The 22,987-nt window shown below is 44.6% G+C and overlaps 1 protein-coding gene across 1 annotated transcript in view; it reads left to right on the forward strand.

Moving 5' to 3' along the window:
- LOC127215513 (A-kinase anchor protein 13-like) overlaps window positions 1-18,736 on the forward strand; it is a 63,994-nt gene extending 45,258 nt beyond the window's left edge. Inside the window, 11 exon segments of the mRNA XM_051175928.1 lie at window positions 4,375-4,451; window positions 5,081-5,262; window positions 5,386-5,468; window positions 6,540-6,734; window positions 10,172-10,333; window positions 11,009-11,079; window positions 11,653-11,697; window positions 14,036-14,083; window positions 14,935-15,384; window positions 16,688-17,018; window positions 18,118-18,736. Coding sequence (XP_051031885.1) covers window positions 4,375-4,451; window positions 5,081-5,262; window positions 5,386-5,468; window positions 6,540-6,734; window positions 10,172-10,333; window positions 11,009-11,079; window positions 11,653-11,697; window positions 14,036-14,083; window positions 14,935-15,384; window positions 16,688-17,018; window positions 18,118-18,167 — 1,694 coding nt within the window. The 3' untranslated portion in view covers window positions 18,168-18,736.
- Window positions 18,737-22,987: the final 4,251 nt, after the last annotated feature.

Genomic DNA, 22,987 nt, shown 5'->3' on the forward strand with positions numbered 1-22,987 from the left:
ACCATCTTACTTTTAGGAACATGATGAGTTTCATCAAACATTTACTGGACAGGCACACTGCCTGTGTGAGCTCTAACTTCCCAGCAGCTGCAGGTATTCCTGCCACAGTCCTGGACTCGGTGAGCTGAGGATACGGAACAGGCCATGGTCGCACTGTTGTCACAGGAACATGCTGATATTAGAAGGAATGTTTCCTTCCCCATCTCAGAGACGTAATGATGCTGCAATAGATGTCTTCAGTCAGAGCACTCAGCTGCCCTCAGCATAGCCTTAGCATACTCAGGACAGTAGTACACAAGTCCCCTCCAGACAGCTGACTTCAGACTCCAGTGTGCTGGGTGCCAGAATAAAGAGGGAGGACAGACGGACGGACGGCCCTGGTGAATGAGGAGGAAGGTGTTGCTGGAGGTGGGAAAGCGTGGCATTGGGAGGGCCTGGAACCAGGGAAAGTTACATCTTCAGGACTCCCAGACAGACTTGGGAGAGTGACAGCAGAAGAGAAAAATGAGACCCTGCTGGGTCCAGCTGCCAGAGGCGCCTGCCACACTGTGACCGTGAGGAGTTGTGCTCCATGCGACTAACAATGAAAGGATTTCATATGGAAAGGGGATGAATTAGGTGTTCTGTGGTTTCAGTGGGGTTTTTTGTTTTTGTTTTTGTTTTCAACACAACTGGAGGTAGTATAGAGTACATCGTAAGTGACAGAGGTGTTGGAAATGTTAGGCTATTTCGGAAAACACCAACACCTCCCCAGTGATGGAAGACATGAAAAGGAAGTGTGGGGTAATTTTTTAGAGTGTCCCTGGCCTCTGGTGTTTAGGATATCCTCTGATAACTTAAGGTGCTCCTGTCTTCCAACCCTCAAAGTTCTGTGGTGGTCTGAGAGCCCTAGCCCAGACACCACTTCAAAGAGCCCATCTTTCAAACAGGCTGGCAGTTCAGAAATACCTGTCCTTCTCAAGAGGGCTTAGATTTGCTAGAACTGCTGTTGCCTGGAACCAATACTTTATTCTTTTCCTTTACATGGCAGTTTATTCCCAAAATAAAAACGAATAGGTTCCAGCTGTTGGGATAAAGTTGTGGTCAAACCAATAGCAGAACAATAGGTTTCTGGCTTGAAATGCCTGCAGTGGGGAGAATGGGTTGGTATTTAGTCATTTTCACACCGCCGTGAACCCCGGCCAAGAACAGCCGGTACTGTATTGAACACCCTTGGAAGGGGTGGAATTGTTTTTTTCTCTGATCCATAACACTGATCATATGAACCTCAGGATCCAGCAAAGTTGAAACTTATGCTTTTGGACTTGTTGTTGGAAGACACCTGAACTACTTTAAAGTAAACTTTAAAAAAGTAACTTGTCAAAACTAATAATAGTGCATGGAAAATTACTGTTGTCTAGTCTGAAAATTTAGACCTCCCTTGCTTCTGTTTGCTGCATTTAGTTGTAGCAGAGGTTGAAGAAGGCAGGGCAGACTGCATAGATGAACCCAGTTCCCCAAGGAGCCATCGGCTCTGTTTTCCAGAGGGAAAGCATGTAAGCTTTCCCGGTGTAAGCATCGGCCTGGTGGTTCTGACCAGCTGGCTGGGAGATGTGTATTGTAGAGCATGTAGAGCAAACATGACCCTTTGTATGCCTAGAGGACCAGTCAGATCATGAGGTGATTTTTTTTTTTTTTTTTTTTAAGTTCCTGGATCCAATTAAAGATATTGAATTGTTTGTTTTGTTCCATTTCGGTGATGACGATGGTGGTAGAACCTAGATCTGCTGGAATCTTAGGCACCGTACCACTGAAATAGACACCAGCCTGTTGGCTTTGTTTGTGTGTCATATTTTATATTCTGCAGTTTGTACTCAGCTTCACCATGATAATCCAGACAAAACATGGATTGTTTTGCCCTACATAGTTCTTAAATTAATTTCCTTCGCATAAGAAACAATAGGTATGATTTTTTTTTCCTTTTAATTTGGTTTTCTACGACAGGGTTTCTCTGTAGCTGTGGACCCTGTCCTGGAACTCACTCTTGTAGACCAGACTTCCAGACTTGGCCTTGAACTCACAGAGTTCTGTCTGCCTCTTTCTCTCAAGTACCCCAGTACTTGGCGTGTGCCACCACTACCTGGCCTCATTATGATATCTTAATACACACACGGTTGTTTACACTGCCTCTACCCCCTACTGGTCCCCATCTTGCCCCAGATAGTCCTTCTTCAGCTTTCATGTTGTATGTTACAAACAATTAAATTTATCTAACTTATGCCCCCCATTTCACTCTCTTGTTCCATGCACGGTTTTGTTTTGGTGGTGTGGAAGAGGACTGACTACCAACTATAAAAGCAGAATTCACTTCTGCCTATGAAGCTAGAGTATGTCTGTACAAATGTCCTAGTTACTGTGATTAAAAACATTGACTAAAAGCAACAGTGGGGAGAGAGGAGTGTACTGGGCTTACACTTCCAGGTCACAGTCCATCATTGAAGTATATCAGGAGAGGAACAAATTAACACTAGATGCTTAGCTAGCTTTGTTACGTAGCCCAGGGACACCAGAAAATGGTATCACCCACAGTGGGCTGAAGCCTCCTACAGCAATTAATAATCAAAACATTTCCCCACAGACATGGCCTTGGGCCTCTTTGATCTAGCCAGTTCTTCACTGGAGGCTTTCTTCTTAAAAGACCCTAGGCTATATCAGGTTGACAGTTAAAGCTATCTAGAATGGGGTGGGGTAGGGTGGGGTTTTGTCTTAATCTTTTGCTTTAAAATGTCTCTGTCCTGTTTTGGGTGGCTAAAAGGTAAGAGAATCACAGGTAACCCAGGGTAGTCACAAACTCAGCTGAGGATCACCTTGAACTCCCCCAAGCACTGGGATTACAGGTGTGTACTACCACACCCTATTTTATGCAGTGTTCATGTGGGGTATGGAGAAGGTGTCTGCTATATGTCCCTTCTGGGCACTTTCTGGCTGCTATTTCCCATTAATATAATAAGAAATTAGGAAAGACTACAAACACTGTGGACTGTGAGTGCAGCTCAGGGGGAGTCTTACCTAGCGTGCATAGAACCCAGGGTTTGGTCTCCAATGGGGGTGGGAGGGTGGGGGGCGGACACGCTGAAGAATATTTCATGGAATATGTTGGCAGAAGTTGCTTCCTATCTTAACATTGGTTGAAGTTCACCTTCATTCTTGAAAGTGTTTTATACTTAAAACTTTATCATACATAGTAATGGCTTAGTGGGATAGTCAGCTTTTCGGTGACTTTCTGTATGTGTGTATGAAGGCCTGAATTGAGATCTCCAGAACCAACACAAAAGCCAGATACAGTGACGCACACTGTAACCTGGGTGAGAGGGACAGCAAATAAAGACAGGAGGATCCCCAAAGCTCACTGACCAACCAGTCCAGCCAAAAATGGCAAGCCCCAGCCAGGTTCAATAAAAGAACCCCTGTTTTAAAAAGCAAGGTGAAGAGAGTCTGGAGTGGTGGCTCAGAGGTTAAGAGCACCAGCTGTCCTGGGTTCAATTCCCAGTGCCACATGGTGACTCATGGCCATCTATAATGAGATCTGGTGCCCTCTTCTGGCCTGCAGGCATACACGAAGACAAACACTGTATGCATAATAAATAAATACATCTTGAAAAAAAATAGGTAAAAAAAAAAATAAGGTTGGGAGAGTAGTAGAGGAAAATACCCAAAATCAACTCTGGAAGACAAAAGAGGTCATACACAATCTTGAGCACATGCATGCAAGCACATAACAGCGCGCGCACACACACACACACTCACTCACTCACTCTGCAGTACAGGATATATCTTTTCAGGACTGATCACTTAACCTTTTCTGAGGCAAGACTTATGGCAATGTGCCTAAAATACCTATAGGATAAAAAGCAACTATTTGCTTTGCCAGTAACATTGTGTGTTTGAATCCTCATTCCGTGGGTCAAGTTATATCCCTCAAAACATCCTAGGAAGGTGAAGCTAAAAGTGACACATTTATTTACAGGGTGTAAATTACTCATTTCTCTATGTGCCAACATCATAAAGTAATTTATATATTTGTCCATTTTGGATCTGGGATGTAAGTGACAAATCTGGGGTTTCAGTATATTTAATACTATTGTTATTGTTGCTGAAAACAATATCTGAAGATTTGTAACATGCTCGATAGCATAGTTTACTAAAGACAACAAAATAAGTACAAACACTTTAAAGACAGAATGAAAGACATCTAAAAATCCATTGACCAGCTCTGAATCTTGCAGATTACAAAACGGTTGCAGGGGATGGGTGTGATCTCAGACAAAGTTGATACGCATTGCTGAACCAATTTTATAAACAGCTTCTCTCCTCTTTCCCATTTCTACTTTGCAGAGGTTCAAGCAGTTCTCCTCACTGACATTCTAGTTTTCCTTCAAGAAAAAGACCAGAAATATGTATTTGCATCCTTGGTAAGCTGAACTGTTACTCTGATCTGTTTGAAATAAGTCATATTCATACCCACTAGACTGGGTATAAAGCTTAACCAGCTAGCATTAATATAGCTATCATATAGCTGTAGCTGCCCACTGAAAACCATGTGACTCACAAAAGAGTCCTTGGAACAAATTCCTACATACCCTTGTGGTGTTTGTGTTGTTATTGTTGTTACTCCTTCCCAATGCAAAATTATTTTTATGTTCCTTCATACTCCCCCTGAATGCCCTCAACACTTGATTGATGCTTTGATCACAATAGAAACCCACCTCTGGAGTTTCATCATGCAGAAAACATAGATAGGATTTTTTTTTTTTTTTTTTTTTTTTTTTTGCCATGATCCATTAATCTCCAGTGTGGAAATCTCTTGTTTAAATTTGAGTAAAATGATGAAATGCTTACCTGAAAGCTGTGGGGGTTTTGTGTATGTTTGTTTGCTTGTTTGTTTGTTTGTTTGTTTTGGAAAAGGGTTAAATTGACTTTATTTTGGTTTTAATAATGCATTTAAAACTATCTGAGCTTACCTTAAGTTAGAGTTGTCTTTCAAGAGTGAGTGTGCTGCATGCATGTCTTATGCTTTTGTTTGCCTCTCTCCTCTGTCCAGGACCATAAGTCAACTGTGATCTCCTTAAAGAAGCTGATTGTAAGAGAAGTGGCACATGAAGAAAAAGGTCTGTTCCTCATCAGTATGGGGGTGAAGGATCCAGAGATGGTGGAGGTCCATGCCAGCTCCAGAGAGGAGCGGAATAGCTGGATTCATATCATACAGGATACAATCAACTCCCTGTAAGTGAGACACCAGGGTCTGCCTAGTACCTCTGTGTGACGTACACAGGGCAGTGACCACATAACTGACATCTTAGGCATTTTGTTTGTTTGTTTCATCTTGTTTTATTTTGGTTATGTTAGGAACAGAGATGAAGATGAAGGGATTCCTAGTGAGAATGAAGAAGAAAAGAAATTGTTGGATATGAAAGCCCGGGAGTTAAAAGGTAAAATGTTGGAAATGGTCTTTATCATCTGCAGCTAGCCAGTCTTTTCATGAACCCTGAGCTGTCTCAGTCAGCTCAACTACAAAAACAGATACCTTCCAAAAGAGAATGGCAATAAGTCTAGAGGGGCTGGACAGATGGCTCAGCATTTAAAAGCACTGACTGCTCTTCCAGAGGATCCGGGTTCAATTCAGGAACCGGTCTATAACTCCAGTTTCAGGAGATATGGTGCCTTTTTCTGGCCTCTGTAGGCACTGGGCATGTTTGTGATACATACATACATGCAATCCCTATACTAATAAAAATAAACAGTATAAGTAAATATAAATATTAAATAAATAGCATAGCACTAGGGAATATGGATTCTCTGATCTTGATGTTTGTTCTTGGACAGTGATGACTTTGTTTATAGCTTGTCATAGAGAATTTGCCATATTCCATAGTGGTGTCTAAGTTAATAAGTCAGTGACATTTATAGCACTCCCTGTGAGGCTCTGGGAACATGGTGGAAGAAGTAGGAAGAAGGCAAGAGCTTCAGGAGAGGGAGAAAGACCCTGAATGCTGTCTTCAGGGCGTGGCACTGTGCCTAGGGTCAAGACCGGCAGCTATGGCTGCTCCCTGCTGGATTTGGGAGGAAGGGCAGTAAGGTCTTAAGTCCTCATTGAGGAAGCTCATTCAGCTCCAATGAATAGTTCGAAGCCCATGTTCATGCAGATGAACCTGGTGAAACTATTTGCATCTCAAAAAATAAAAATAAAAAACGTCATGAATGTAGGAAAACTACTTGGAATTGAATACTAAGGGTAGGAAAGAAATTAGGGTAATGCACTTTATACATTTATTAAAGAAACAGACAAAAACTAGTCAACTGAATGTAGTGATGGGATAGAGTTGTGTCCAAAATGCTAATGTTTGCAGAAAGAACCCAGGGCAGTTTGAGACTGCAGGAGCATGGGAGCCATTTCCTCCCTTGGGTCTTTCAATAGCCACCACTAGGTGGTGCTCATCTCTCAGTCATCTTGTGATCCCCAGCTCCCGACAAGTCACATGGTTTCTCTGTTTGCCCTGCAGAACAACTTCAACAGAAGGACCAGCAGATCCTCCTCTTGCTGGAAGAGAAGGAGATGATTTTCCGGGACATGACTGAGTGCAGCACTCCCTTGCCAGAGGATGGCTCGCCAACCCACAGCCCAAGAGTCCTCTTCCGATCCAACACAGAGGAGGCTCTCAAAGGAGGACCATTGATGAAAAGTGCAATAAGTGAAGGTAATTTACACACAGCATCGGCCCCTCCATATCCTGTCCCAGAGAGAGTTACACACCTATGTCCCATACCAGTGCCTGCTGTTACTGTAAAACAAAACACCAGTATAAAAAATTTCCCAATATTACTATAGTTAAATTGTCAGATAAACATCCCTAACAGTCACTACCCAAGCTAAGAAATCAATGTGGTAGACACCATGAAAGCCTTTGCATGTCCCCATCACACCTAACTTCCTCCTAACTGCCCTAATCTGTATCAATAATCACTTAAATGCTTTCCCTTCTTTTTAATATTTAAAGTTACATTGGTATATACATTTACTGTATATATGCATGTATATGGGCATACACATCCCATGATTTGTATATGAAGTTAAGAGAGCAACTAGGGGAGTCTGGGACTGCCATGAAGGTCCCAACGATCAAACTCAAGACATGGCTCCGTGAATGCATTTACCTGCTATCTTAGTGAGGGTCACTGTTTGCTGTGATGAAACACCATAACCAAAAGCAAATTGGAAAAGAGAGGGTTTATTTGTCTTACATGTCCATATTGTAGTCCGTTATTGAAGGAAATCAAGACAGGGACTCACACAGAGCAGGAGCTAATAATGCAGAGGCCATGGAGGGCTGCTGCTTATAGGCTTGCTCACTGCCCAATCTTACAGAGACACTTTCTCCCCATTCCTGTTGTGCAGTTCATCTGAGCCTTATGAACCACTGGTTGGACTTTTCCATATGGCACTCTGTCTGTGTGTCTGCTGATCACATCTGGCTTCAGAAGCTAAATTTGTCAGACTTGATGGATTCATAAGATGTATACCTGTGGTGTTGAATGCTTTCATCGGGAAGCATCAGGCCTGCGTTAATTCTTTTTCTGTGATAAAAGGATGAATCCTGGAGGGAAGGGCTTTTTCCTTTATGTGCCCATTTTCAAAACAACTGGTCTGTGTGAATCCTCTGGTAGGACTTGTACTGTTTTGTACACATTGTTATGAGGCTGCAGTCGTAGCTCAGGGGTAGAGCTCTGCAGGCATGAGGGGCCTTTGTTCAGTACCCAGCACCAAAATGAGCTGGGTACTAACCCAGTTCTAGAATGATGAACAGTTCTCAACTTCATGTAAAGCCCAGTGTTGCCCACTTGACCTTAGTGTTCCTGTCGCACAGTACAGAGTTTGCTTGCTGGAGTTAAGCTGTTCTTGGTTGTTTGCTGATACCTTCATTCCTTTCAGAACTCTGGTCTCCTTTAGTGGAGAAGTATTTTAAGGTCATTAGTTAGGTAATCTTTGCTGTGAGATTTTTAGTCATCACTATGTTGTTCTTTTCAGTGGCAGAGCTAGAGAGGGGCTTCAATAAATTCCCTCCGGTGTAACTAATCAAATTGTGAATTACAGGTTGCCTTTTTTATAACCGAATCACTTACACATGTCTGTGTCCTTTCCACATATGGGTATTCCTTCTCAAGGATATATTGTGGAATTAGAATATCTTCTAGTGGGTCAGTAATTTAGGTAAAGGCATCTGATGCAAAGCCTGATTATCTGAGTTTGATTCCTAGAACCTACATAATGAAAATAAAGAATCAACTCCTGCAAGTTATACTCCGGCCTCCACACTCTGCCTTCCGTCTCCCACAGGCATGGGCCACCACACACACAACACACACACAGAGAATAATGTTTTTAGTTAAAAATACATTAAACCATATCCTATATTAATATCTTAATCCTGCTTTAAAACTAGTACTTGTATAATAATACTGTTATTCGTACCAGTACAGTTTCACATACAAGGCTGTCTCCATCCTCCATTCCTTCATAAGCAGCTGACTGTGTCTACACTTCTAGTCTGTAACCACTCACATGCACTCTGCTCCTAGATTGACCTGTAGTATTGGCTAAGCCCATGCTTGGAGAACCCATCCTTAGCCAGTGTCCTCAAGCCCATCAGAATCGTATTTCTGACATCTTTATCAATTCATGCACTTTCTACTTGAAAATACCTTCTAGACATGAAACCTTTGGCTCACATTTTCTTATCTGAATATGTTAATTGTTCTCATTTTCCATCATTCTTAGAGAGTAGTAACAATTTGATTTCTCCATATAAGTCACATGTTCTTTGCCTAGGTATCAAAAGGATGTTTTTTACGTCTAAATATTTTTACAGGGCATGCAATATGGTTGGTGGTTGCATGACTCACCGTCTGTTTAATAACGTGGTTAAAAATATTTTCGATTTCAGAAAAATATCCTTGAGTTGCAACCATTTGTATTTCCTCTGTTCTCTGACTTTGGTTTTCTTCTTCCAGCCATATCTTACCTAGTGTCAAACATTTGTCGCTTTTAATAATCCTTTGCCCAAGCATCTTCTTTGGGTCACATTGCTCTTATATGTAAGTCCCTCTTTACTCTCTGTGATTATTTTTCCTGCCTGTTCAGAGTTTCACTTGTTCTACTTTTCTAGGTTTTTCAGCTAAGGCCTTGTTGTGGAGACCATGCTGGCCTCAACCTGCATTGTGCAGTGCAGCCTGGTCGCTTGAGTCTACTTTGTTTTTTCTACAGATGACTGAAGTTCTTTTGTGTTTCCACACCATTTTCTCAGTGTGTTTATCTCGCTTGTTTAATGGGAACATCTTTCTGTTGTGTGCTAATTACCCATACGAACTTACATTCTTGTTTTCTGTCTCTTTTCTTTGTATGGGATTGACTTATGTATTTTTTTTTTTTTTTACTTGCTCATTTTTTTTTCCATGAAATTTTTACTTTGAAATAATGTTTCTTGCTTGGTTTTGTGGCAGACTCCTTTAATCCCAAGCATTTAGGAGACAGAGGCAGAACTCTATGAGTTCAATGTCTGCCTGGTCTACATAGTAAGACCCTTTCTTAAAAAAAAAAGGAAAAAATGTTTAATTATATTTTTCTGGGGTTTTTTTTGTTTGGTTGGTTTTGTTTTGTTTGTTTTGCCTTATTAAAAACTTGGTGGTTGTTAAGAGATTTTGTTTCTGCCTCTGATTCTATTTGGACCTTCTTTCTCACTCGCCCCAGTTCCTCTCCCATTCCTTCCTCTCCCTTCAGTGTCTTTCCCACAGGCCCTGCCCTAGGGAAGACCTCCAGTTAACAGTTAATGTTAGATTGGAAGATCTAGATGCTTAGGCTGCTCTGGCCCCTGGCACCCACCTGCTCCTAATAGATTTAATTCCCATTCTCAAACTGGACCTTTCTGTTGCCTTTCTAGAAACCATACTCCTCCCAGTTGATTACTCTGCCTTCTGTTCCCTTACAGATTTTTCAGGCCTATGGAAGGAAGGGTAAAATTTGTGGTGACCCAAGAAGACCCTCTAAACATGAAATTTTGCCTATTCTTTGGGCCATGACATTTTTTTCCTCTTAATGAAAGATAATCACCTGAGTGTTTTGTTTGCTTTTTTTTCCCAGTGGAAATCCTCCAGGGTTTGGTGAGTGGAACCCTTGGTGGCACACTTGGACAGCCCATCAGCAGCCCTGTTGAGCAGGAAGTCATGGCTGGTCCCATTTCCTTGCCCCGGAGAGCAGAGACCTTTGGAGGATTTGACTGTCATCAGATGAATGCTTCCAAAGGTGATCCATCCATTATTCCTTTGCATCTCACAGTGACCTGGATTCTGGTAGCTCTGCCTCCTCTGTCCCTTCATCAATAAATGTCTTCATGAGAGTTTCAAGCACTCAAGAATTCCCGTGAGAATTGTGTTCATTGGGAAAAATAAGCTTTTTTTTCTGTTATTTAGCTGAGCTAATATAGCCAGAGGCCTTTGAGCATCTCTAATGTGAAAAGCTGATATCCAAACTGCTGCATAGTTCAAAACTTCCTGACATGTCACACTGCAAACTCCACACTTGAAAAGTTGCACTGAGAACACAAGCATGCATGCCCAAAACATTGTATACCATCACCTCCAGGTGTGGGCAAAAGTGCCTGGGAGATATTCAGTGATTCTGTGTCTGTACAAGAATCCCATCTTCCAAGCATCTTATTACTACATGTATCTGAAAATCTGAAGCTCAAACTCTTCTGGTCCCAAGCATCAAACAAGGGGATGCTAAGCTGTGTTTGGGTTTTGTTTTGTTCTGTTTGGGTTTCATTTTCTTGCTTCTCCATTAGGGAAGCTGTGTCAAGTGGCCAAGTGCCACTGAGTGGCTTCCTGGCCTATTTTTATTTTGGACATTAATAGGATTCAGAACTATTAATACCCCTAAACTACCTATATTGTTTTCATCTGTCTGTGTTTTATTTAGGAGGTGAGAAAGAAGAGGGTGATGACGGCCAAGATCTTAGGAGAACAGAATCGGATAGTGGTCTGAAAAAGGTAGGATTTTCTAGAAAAACACTCATATCTGTACACCACTTGGCACCTACTTGGACTTCATTACCCTTTTGAAGTATCTTTCTGTGATCTGGCTCAGCAATCAGTTTGCCACTAGTCATGAAATTTCATTTCTTGGGGAAGCTCATCCTGAGAGCAAAGCACACAGTCAAGCGGCCCGTATTGTTGGTGTCTGGGCTGAGAGTCCTCATTACAAATCCAGTTCTGCTGTGCTCTCCAGTGTCATTTAACAGTCTCCTTGGTGCTCCTGATCCTGCTCCGCGGGGTTTATTTTAGTAAAATTTATTTCAACTTCTTCTCCTCACACCTTCCAGGGAGATGCTATGGTAAAAAGAAAGGAAAGCCAGAAGTACAGGGTAACTTATTGAATATAGTTTCTACATCAAGATTTTTTTTTTTTTAAGAAACAAGGTGGCATATCCATTTTAATATTTAACAAAATAGACTTCAAAGGTGATAGGGAAGTACCTTACATATGTTTCAAAGGAAAATTCCACCAAGATAGCATTTCAAGATTTTTGGTTTTTTTAATGTGATTTTGTTGTTATTTTATAGGGTGGAAATGCTAACCTGGTATTTATGCTTAAAAGAAACAGTGAGGTAAGGATTCTATGAACTATATAGGATATTTATTGGGTTACAAATGTTCTTGCTTTGCTATGACAAGTATCTTGTGGCTTCAATGTTCTATAACTAAAGAATATAGCTGTGCATTTCCTTGGCTTAATCTCCTCACTCTCACCCCTCCACCACCACCCCCTCCACTGTCTCATTTGTTTTTCTGCGTGTAGGCCAGGCTGGCTACAAACTCACAGAGATCCATCTGCCTCTGCTTCCCGAGTGCTGGGACTAAAGGTGTGCGCCACCACAGCTATATAGCTTTGCCAGGGAGCACCTATTGATGCCTTCATTCTGGGCCCACAGAATTTGCAGCAGCTTTTCCTGGAATGTAAAGGATCCCAGTGGCCACAAGTCTAGAGTATGGGAGTTAAACTGTGACAAATTCTCCCTAATAACCTCTTAAGCATACTGAGTTTGCCTCTTTGAACCCATCTCTTTTCCTGCTAGGGAGCCTGATAGCCTTCCAATGGGAAACCAGACCCTGGGGATAGGCTGTCTGTCTGTTACTCCCTTCCCTCCCTGGAGTGCTGCTGTCACTGGGCCCCACCCCTGAGGCCTGTTGGAATCAGTTTCAGGGTCACTGCTGTCTCCTAGACAAGTGCTCTTGCTGAGTCTTGCTTTTGTGTGTCCTATACACTTGAATCCATGCCTTTTTAGGTGTTTCTCAGGGCTATTTCTTGGATTTCATTCTTCCTTGTTGTATTCATTATCTTAAACCCCTGGGAGTTTTGTTTTGAAATTTAAAACTACTTCCTCCTCTGCATTCCCCCTCAAAAAAATCCAGAGGATGTTGTTTTATGTTTGTTGGCAAAGGAGTTTGCTAAGGGACTCTCCCTGATGCAGCCAGGGCCTGCGTCCTGTAGGCTGATGATCTCTGTATCTGTCTCTTGAAATGAGCTGTCAGCTGATTATTGCCATTTGGCAAAGTCCCCTGCATTCAGTGAGAAAGTCTGATGGGAAATAATGTGCCTGGCTTTCACCCTGGGACTACACAGCTGCAGTTGGCAGGCGTCTGCGCCTTCGGTTAAGACTCGGTGTGAGCACTAAGAAAGGACTAAGCTTGGTTCAAGTATTATAAAAAGAGAAATGTAAAGACTAGCAATATAAATCATCTGAATTTAAGCATGACCCATCACTGTAGAGTAGTAACTGTTAAGTGTCTGTGTCTGCCCTTTTCTCATCCATTGCATGGTCATGTGTGTGACCTTCCAGAGGTCTCTCAGTGCATCAGAGGCATCTTCTCAAGACACAGGAGCACAATGCCTGCTGCTGAACATGTGCATGTTCACCGCTTCTGTCAAGTCCTAGAGTTGGATCTTTCTGGTGGCTAATCCCTCTTCTACTTTTTTTCATGTTACACTTACTGCATGGCTCTTTGATTTTCCTCACCATATTACTATGGAAGGAGCTAGTGTCCAGCTGGGTATGTCCATCCTCATTTCACTTTCACCAGCATCGAACAGTACCATCTTTAAGTTGATGTTGTTGCCTTGATATTTCAAACAGCATTTCTTGATTTGTGCATGTGTATAGATGTGCTCTGTGGAGCTCAATTATTAAGCTGTACCTCTAGTCCCTAGATGCTTTTAAATGTTTTATATTGTTAGCTAATTTGTACTTCTGAAGTAGAATATTCCCTTATTTCCTCTTGTATTTTCTTCTAATTCTTTTATGATCTTTTTTCTTCTTTTTTATTTTATGTGTGTGGATACTTTATCCCCTTGTCTGTGAGTACTTGCAGTGCCTGCAGAGGCCAGAAGAGGTCAGTGTATCCCCAGAGACTGGAGTTACACAGTTGTGAGCTGCCATGTGGGTGTTCAGAATCAAACCCAGTACTCCTACCCACTGAGCCATCTCTATAGCCCTTATACTTGTAATTTATATGGGTTGTATTGTATTTTTCTCCAGTGTGTATGTGAACCAAGGTTTCTAACTTCAAGTTTTCAAGAAATGAAGACATTTCTCTTAGAAAAGTTAATTAAATATTTTTCCTTTGCCCTTGATTATTCATGAACTTAATGTAAATTTTCAGGGCATCCTTTTTTTTTTTTTTAACTTTGAGGTGTACACTAACTTTATGTTAACCAGTTTTAAAGTGGAAGCTCTGTGTATACCTTTTAATAGATGTTTGCACATGCATGCACAGCCATATATCTTTACTCTTGGCTGCTTGCACTCAGTTACTCTCTTGGGTTCTTTCCATTTTAAAAGATTTCATTAAAATGCAATGTCTTGTTGTGCTCTGAAGATACTGTATCCATGTGATGTTCCTGAGAGTCAGCAAAACTGAAATGAATGTTTATCCCTTTGCCAGCAGGTTGTCCAGAGCATCGTTCACCTCCACGAACTCCTTAGCATGCTGCAGGTACACACATCACCTTTACATGTGTTCTTAACTTGCTTAGAAAACATAGCACAAAGATTTTGTTGACCTCAATCTTTGGGATGTATAAGTTACTTGTTGGTAAATAAGCCAAAGATTAGCTTCTGGTTAAGAATAGCTTCTGGTTAAGAAAATGAAGAAGACATTACAGCATGTGGTCCTTCCAAGAGCAGCTTGAAGAGCTGGTTAACTCTAGGACCTGCTTGATAGTATGGGACCTTCTCCAGAGGCTGTCTACCCTCAGGAAACTTTTCCTTATGTCTCTGGTATTTGTAAGGGTATCACTCTCATATTCTTTGGTACTTCCCAGGGACCACCCTCTTTTTCATCCCTTTCTTTCTTGAAGAGTTTACCTGTCTCCTTCCTACCTTCTCCCTCCTGCATAGCACACACACTCATCCCACCCCAAAGTACCACCAAGAATTCCAGAAAATGTATGACCATGGCCTGTGAGATGGCTCAACAAGCAAACCTGAGTTCAATCCTCAAGACCTACATAGTAGGACGGAACTGACTCCCACAGGTTGTCCTCTGACCTTCACATGCTCTCTTTGGTGCATGCATGCATGGACACACTGAATAAATTGGAATTATTTTTTTTATCTTAAAGAGAAAATAGATAACCAGGCTTGACAAAGTTGAGTTCCCACATCTTTGACACTGTTTGCAAACTGCCCAAAGTTGCCATGAAGCATGTTGTTATAAGACCAAACTTAAAACATGAGAGGGACTTCATTCTGTCCCAGTACCCTAGTGTGGGGTCAGGGAAGGATCCCTGCCTGTGGCTTTTCTCCTGGGCCTGAGTTGTACAATTGTTCTCTATGCCATGACAGGGTGTCGTGCTACAACAAGATAGCTACATTGAGGACCAGAAGCTGGTGCTGACCGAGAAGGTACTCACAAGGAGTGCGTCCCGCCCCAGCTCTCTGATTGAGCAGGAGAAGCAGCGGAGCCTGGAGAAGCAGCGCCAGGACCTGGCCAACCTTCAGAAGCAGCAGGCACAGCACCTGGAGGAAAAGCGCAGGCGTGAGCGAGAGTGGGAGGCCCGGGACCAGGAGCTAAGAGAGCGAGAGGCCAAGCTGGCCGAGAGGGAGGAGGCAGTCCGCCGTAGACAGCAGGACTTGGAGAGGGACCGTGAAGAGCTCCAGCAGAAGAAGGGCACTTACCAGTGTGATTTGGAGAGACTACGGGCTGCCCAGAAGCAGCTGGAAAGAGAACAGGAGCAACTGAAGCGGGACACAGAGCGGCTCAGCCAGAGGCAGATGGACCAGGACTTCTGCCAGGTACCTAAGAGCCTGTGCCAGGCCTGTAGATAGGAAGGAAGGGGCATCGGACTGTGACGACCAGGCAGTGACTGAGAGTGATGGTAGGAGCCACGTGGAAGTGAACAGAGGAGACATTCGTGTTGTACGGCAGCTTTGCTTTACCCTGAACAAGGGGAGGAAGTGGGCCTCACTCAATGAGACTGAAGAGGGGGGCAGAGATACTGAGACTGTAGCACAGAGAAGTCAGTGGGTCCTTCAAACTAGCAAGCACTTTCCTCAACCACCAGCCTGGACCAGAGTAGCTTCAGCATGTCTGCAAGAGTAGCTGTTAGCCCTTGCCCCGTAGCACATGGTAAACCAGGCGTGTGTCCCCACAAATAGCAAGCTTACCAAAGGTAAAGGAGCCCATAGGACCTACGGGCCTGCCTGTGGTCATGAGACAGTAGCAGTTAGCTCTGCTACAAGATAAAGAACCTGTTGAGAGGATCAGGGGGTCAGAGACAGAGGGGGAAGCCCAGCAAGTGATAGAAGGTAGTCATCTCCTGTGCGCAGGTGATGTCTGGGCAGGGATGTTCAGACAGCCCCACTCAGCATAATGCCTCGTTTGGCTTGATCGTCTTCCCTGCTCTTGTTTCTCAGTAGCTGGTGTAGGAAGGCTTTCTGTCATTCAACATGCTGAGTGTGATGTTACTGTGGTGAGATCATCTGTAATTGCCTTAGAACATGGACACTGGAGACAGAGAGATAGTTTGGCAGTGTATACATCTCCCTGTCTTTTAAAACTGTTGTCATATTGACATTTAAATGACCTTGGACCATGAAAGGAAACTGAAGCGATGTCTCCAGAGTCCGGCAGTACTGCTTTTTCAGAAGAGCTTCTCAAATACACAGCAGGGAGCAGCCAGTGGTTCTTTCTGTTGCTTTCTCTAGCAGAAGGGTAGATCTACTCACATCTCAATAAAACCAGCAGAATTTTGACAAGGGAGGGTCGGTTCCCAGGCTACAGAAAACACAGATGGGATGATGCTCTTCTGTTAACACTCTAGCCTGGCCAGGTTCATAAACACTGCCCCGAAGTGATGTCTGCGCTCAAGTGTAAGTCAGTCTTTAGATGAGCAGCAAGCCTGTTTCTTCAGGGCATGGGAGTTCTTTTCTAAGTTGCCTCATCAAAGATGAGACTTGGACGTGATGGTTTTAACATGCTCATAGATAGTACTTGGGAAGGAGCAGTAACATGAAGTCCTGTTTACAGTTCTTTAGAGTGTGGCCACCAAGGTGCAGATGGCTTCCAGTTTTAAATGCCTTCTTTGAACACATGCAGGTCTCGAATAAACACGGCAGGCTGATGCGAGTCCCGTCCTTCCTGCCCAATCCGGATGAGTTCTCCTTGCCTTCTGCACCTTCCATAACCAAATCGGGGTCATTGGACTCAGAACTTTCAGTATCTCCTAAAAGGAACAGCATCTCTCGGACACACAAAGATAAGGGGCCTTTTCATATACTGAGTTCAACGGGCCAGACGAAAGTTCCAGAGGGGCAGAGCCAGGCCCCGCCCAGCACCTCCACTTCCACCCGCCTTTTTGGGTTAGCTAAGCCAAAGGAAAAGAAGGAGAAGAAAAGGAAGGGCAAAGGAAGCCGCTCTCAGCCTGGTGGTGAGTTACCCACACTACACTGCTCCCTGTGGCCATGGCATCCGCAGCCTACAAGAGAGGATAGTGATGGGGGTTGGGGAACATTTCAGATGTACAAAAGCCAAGCCCGCCCTTGCCCACCAGTCCCACCTGCTAAGAACACTTGTTGGGGGGGCTATAGATATGACCCAGTTGATAAAATGCTTGCCTTTCAAACATGAGGAGCTGAATTCTATCCTCCAGAGATGGGAGGCAGAGGCAAGAGAATCTCTGGAACATACCCACAAGCTCGAGTAGTCAAGAGTAGTGAGCTCCAGGTTCAGTGAGATACCGGTCTCCAAACTAACAAAGTAACAGTAAGCCTCTGGCATCCGTGCACATAGAGACACATGAAAAGAAAGCCTGTGCAGGGACTGGAGCAGTAGCTTTGAGGCTGGAGTCACAGCCCTTGCAGAGAGCTCAGGCTCAGTTCCCCACACCCACACAGCAGCTCACACTACATCTAACTCCAATTTCAGGGGATCTGGCGCCCTCTTCTGGCCACTATGGGCTGAATGCATGCCTGAATCTGTTGTACATGCAACACGCATAATCTGTTTCAGAAAGAATGCTTGTGCAATGAGCATCCAAGACCTTTTTCTGGGCCTCCTGTGTATGTGGAGTACAGGTTTAGTTTCTCAAGTGTCCTCCCAGTTGAGGAACTCACCTAAATGAAGTCATCCAAGCCCTCACTATCTTGCTAGGTTTGTGCTAGTGCCCAGTACAGTAGTAAGGTTGGGTGTGTAAGGCAGGTCATATATACTCATTTCCCTGGGAGAAGGTAGGAACTGGAGCTGAGAGGTTCACAAGCAGTGCTCACAGAGCCTGCCTGTTGTATCCCACATTTTCCTGAATCCTTTGCTATGTCTGCCTTCACATTAAGACTAAACTGTTGCTTCTGCATGAGATAATACATTTCTAGGCCCGTTTACAAACATGAACAGCAGTGCTGGGTGAAAGTTCATAACTTTCTAATCAGTATGCGCCCAGAACCCCAGTCACCTGTCACACACAGCAACTTGACAGGACAGGAGGTGACATCAAAAGGCTCATGGGTTCACTCTTGGTTTCACGGTTGCAGATGGTCCTGCTTCGGAAGTAACAACAGAGGGTGAAGAGATCTTCTGTTGACCGTCTCCTCTGCCAGGCAGCCACCGTCCTACCCTGACCTGATGGCAGTACTGCTGCGGCACTCCGGCGGCCCCTCGTGCACAAGTCTCCTACACTGGACGCCCGCTACCCCTCAGCGTCCAGTCGTCCTGAGCTACCCCAGGTGCTGGACAAGAAAGCGCGACACCTGCATGTCGGGGTGGGAAAGGACACCTGAGCCGTGATCTGTGACTGCCTAGGATTTGGGTGGGCCTGGCCTTACTCAGGGTATTACACCGAAAGTAGTGACCCCAGAAGTAGGTGATAGCTTAAGACACGTCAGGATTCCATCAAGGCTCAAAGAGGTTTTCCAAATGCAACCAGAATCAAAGAGCAGATAGTGTAGCCTTCGTCTGTGTACACAGCCTTCCTTCCAATCAGGATAGCTTGGGCCAAGGGCAAGCCCATGCCTGGCTGGTGGTGTGCAGGTATACAGTGTTTCACCCTGTGGTCCTGAGAGTGGGTCCCTTGAGACGGCCCCTGTACACACACCACCCCCTTCATATGTCTTCCTCATTTTATTGTAGGAAGAACAACAGTGTGTGAAGTCAGCGAGAGGCCTGATGTGTAGGGGAAAGCACGTAGTCTGCACCACTTGATCTCCATACACTAGGCTGAACTGTCTGTCTCACTTCACATTCAGATCAGGAAGAAACATACTGTTGTCCCGGGTGCCCATCTAAATGCTCTGGGCACAGAGGAAATAGACAGAACTCTTCTCCACTGTCCCCAGTATGACACCTTCTAGTTGTTACTGGACTCCCTGTGGGTGCTCTCAAGCCACCTGTGTGGTCTAGACTGTCCCGAGGCCTCTCCATGCCCTGCTCTAGGGTTACTGGTTCAGGTGCAGCAGTAAAGTCTGGTTGGTGGTTTCACCAATACAGACAGGGGAGCTGGCCCTGGAGTGTGTCTGGCCGGCTTCTCCAGTCACTTCCTGTCACACGGCCTCCTCCTCACATACGGTTTTCAGATGCAGTTTGCTTGGTTGTGCTCTTACCCTTAAAGCTGTCAAGTGCCGCCTATCTCTCTTCTCACCCTCCATCTCCACGTGTTGATCTAAGCGTGCTTGAGGCTCCCACGAGCTTGTGTGTGCAGGACAGTTCATTGGTAATGTGCCCTCCAGGGCTCACGCACCTGTCCCTCAGGCTACTCCCCGCGAGGGCCGTGCTGAGGTCTGTGCTTCACACGTGGCCTTCAGTTCCTGGTTTTGCCCTCAGAAGCATGGGCCTTCGAGCACAGTTGTGCAAAAACAAACCTGTGTCTTGGTGCTTGATGGTGAGCTGCAAGCTGGACTTGCAGATACAGATATTTATCTTTCAGTTTACTTGAAAGAATTCTGATTTAAATTTTTTAGCCTAAATTTTGTTTTATTTATTTTGTGTTTGTGTTTTGTTTTTATTTTATTTTGAAAGCAAACCAGTACTGGCCCAACAGTTTGAACCACCTTTTCAGTACAGAGAATAAAGTGTGTGTCCCAAGTGCATGACGGTCCCAAGGGTCGAGATGGGAACTGTGCCCTTCCCTCCCCTGCTCATTTTTTTCATAAGGAATGTGTTCTTCCTTCTTTGGAGATGTTAAAACTTTGCCTCTTTTTGATGAAGCCGATTTGGCTCTTTAAAGTCTGATATTTTTTTCCCCTACTTCCTTCAAGAACCTTAGCAACAAGAAGTTAGCTGCTTCCTTCTCCAAGTCCAGATGGCTGTCACAGCAGAGCCTGCCATGCCTCAGATCCCCCACAGGGTGTGGCTGGTAGTGTTTGTCCCTGCCTCTGAATGCCCCTCAGGGAGGTGTACCCTTCTAGAGAGGAGCCAATCTGCTAGGAGGGAAAGGGCCTGACCACTGTCTAGAGGGAGGCCAGTAACTGTTCTCCAGGGTCACTCTGACTACCCAGTGAGCCACCGTACACCCCTGTGAAGCTATTCCTGCCCTCAAGTGTCCTTTACTGCCAACTGGCTGTGTTGTGATTTGCTTGCTTTGGTTTTTAAAAACCAATTTTACTTCTACCCACACTCCCCCCCCAAAAAAAAAAATGGTCAGCAACAGTTGGGAGAAGTTTATGTCAAAAGAAAGCCATTCTGAGTTCCCCTAAACTGTCCAGCTTCCTTCAGGAAGAGAGCCATTTGCCAAGAACTGTTTCACCTGCCCACACCATCTGGCCCCCTCAGAAGTCTGTCGCACTTTGGGAATTGCCGCTTGTGCTCTTGCTGAGGACCCTGAAGATTGCCATAGCTGAGCCCACAGCCTTGTGTGGGATTCTCAAAGAGAAGTGTACTTTTCTAGGGACCAGGATTGTGTCCTGTCCTTTTGCCCATGTTTCTACATCAAAGCTAAAGAAATCACTGCTTTGGGGGACAGGTGTAAATTGGCCCCAGCATTGTGGAATCTAGTGAACTTTCTAGAAGGTTGTATCTTCTCTCCAAAAATTAAAATCATCTCAGTAGTTGTCGTCCCATCTGGGTGACATGTGCACTTTAAATGACCTCTCCTCAGCTGTCTTCATTTTTGAGACAATCAAACCTGTTGACTGTTTTCTTAGAAGATGGAGAGGCTTGAGATAAAAGCATGCCAGCATGCCCCCAACCCCATGAGAGTCTCCTACAGGGAAGCCCTCAACAGGATTGATTTTTCGAAAGGTACGATCTGAATCTTGTGAGGGTTACACCACTAACACTGCCCTTGCTAGTCCCCCACATTGGTTTTCTTCGTAACTTCGTATTAGCAGTAAGCACACGTGTTGATCTCTTTGGGGTGATGTTAGTGTACACAGGCTTAGAAAGGACAGAACCTTGGTCAATAGGACAGAGCTTGCCCAGAGTTGCTCTCCATACAAGTCTTTGATGTTTCCTTCTGTCCCAGGGGCTCTCTTGCCAAGCCTTTTGGTATTTCATGGGGCTTGAGTTGACTCTGACCTGTGTGTGCCCAGAAGACAGTCCCTGAGAGTGGGCTTCCATGCCTGGACAGCTGAGCATGGGTGCCTTTGGGGGAAGCAATGACCCAGGCCATCCATCCCTACAGACACCAGGGGCACAGTGTGTTTGGCTTATTGTTTTCTCTAGTGTGGCCGGAACATTCCTAGTTAACCAGAGCTTTGGAGTCTGTTGCCTGCTGGCCAGGTTTAGAAATGCAAAATATTCTAATGCTGCCATAAAAGGGGGGAGGGGTGGCAGCAAAGGCCTTTTCTTGCACTCCTGTAATTTAATTTGTCAAAAGATTGACAAGACAGGTCCTAAGTTACTTCTCCATCTCACTAAGGTGTAAGGTGGGTGCCCCCCACAAGTGTGCCCTGCTTCGAAACCAGGCAGGCGCCACTGCCACAGACCCCAGAGGGCCTCCGCAGGAAGCACCGAGCCTCTGCCTTAGACCCTCTAGCATCAGCTGCCCTGCCTTGTTTGCCTCCTGCTGGGATGTGTCTCAGGGTTCCTCCTGAGGCCTGGGCTCTACAGAAGGTGGGCAGGGTACACCTATACCTCTGTTCTTGTTAAGTCGTCTCCAAGTGCTGTATGAACATTTCTATACTAAGCCCTATTAAATAAAAAGTTGGGTTAAACCCAAGCGCTGTATAGTAATTTGTAATTATGTATAAAAGTGCAACAGTTTTGAACTGTAAAGATTTTCAATGTGTTTTCTGGAAATTTGCCACAACGTATTGGCTTTGTATTTTATTTATCATCCTTTGTAGTTACTGGCTTCAGACTCTTGTAAAGTCCCCTCAGACCTTTCAAAAATAATAAATTTCCTTTGAAATCTTCATCTCTGCCGTGACATATTTGTGGTGAAGGAGTATTCACCTCCCCACCCAGTGCAAGGAGGAAGTCCAAACCACACTTAAATGAAATTACACAGTAAAGTTTACATGCTCTATCTCTGTTAACTTCTGCCAGATCACTCCTCTCAACCCAAGAAGCTACTGCAAAGCTAACGAGCAAGTCCTGTCCCCAGGGTTGCCAGGTAGAACTATGGCTGATGCACTCACTCACTCTCCCCAGCCCTGGCTTCCGACTGCTACCAGATCAGCAAAGAGGCCCTTCAGTTCCTCTGGACATTAGAAAACTGTACCACTTGTTATACAAAGGCCATGGGCAAAGCTACTTGGGATCCCAGCTCTGCCCACCTTTTTACCAACAAAAACAAAACAAAAAAACTGCCATGAACAGCTCCCACTCACATTTTTTAGCAAAATCATTTGTAACCTCAGCAATAGCTGCCCCGCCCCCTCAAGTCACTGGAATATGACCCCTTTCTGCCCTTGGTTGCCATTGTAGTTCAGCCCCTTCCCCCACTGGGCAGCAAGTTTGGCTATCAGTCCCACCTCAGTGGGTCAGGACATGCTTAGCCTGCAGAACAGCGGTTCCCATGGAGACCCTCACCTCCACTGTAGCTGGTCCTGTGCTTGAAACAGACTTATCTGGGAATCAAGACTGGGGGTGGGGGGGCACAACATGAGACAGAAAACAGTCATAAAGCACAGGGCCCTAAGAATCCTGGGTGGCCATTCTGTGTGCTGACCCCTCAAGGAAGCCATCATTCAGAAGACCTCTACCACAGCACAAACCTGATGGGCGAAAGTGGCCATCGATGTCCGGAAGGTCCCCATCCCAAAGGGCTGCCCGTGGCAAGTGTAGCCTGTTGTATTCTCTAATGGACCTGCAGTGAAGACTGACTAGAAAGCCAGTGTGACTGCCTCATATAGCCAGGCAGAAACCTAAGCCCGCAGAGGGGAAGTCCAAAGACTAAATACCCAGGGAAGAAAGTGTGCAGATGAGAAAGGCAGAGAGATGCGTCTGAACTAACTGAGCCTATTC

Source organism: Phodopus roborovskii, unplaced genomic scaffold (assembly GCF_943737965.1).
Source record: "Phodopus roborovskii unplaced genomic scaffold, PHOROB, whole genome shotgun sequence".
In the NCBI taxonomy this organism is placed as follows: Eukaryota; Metazoa; Chordata; class Mammalia; order Rodentia; family Cricetidae; genus Phodopus; species Phodopus roborovskii.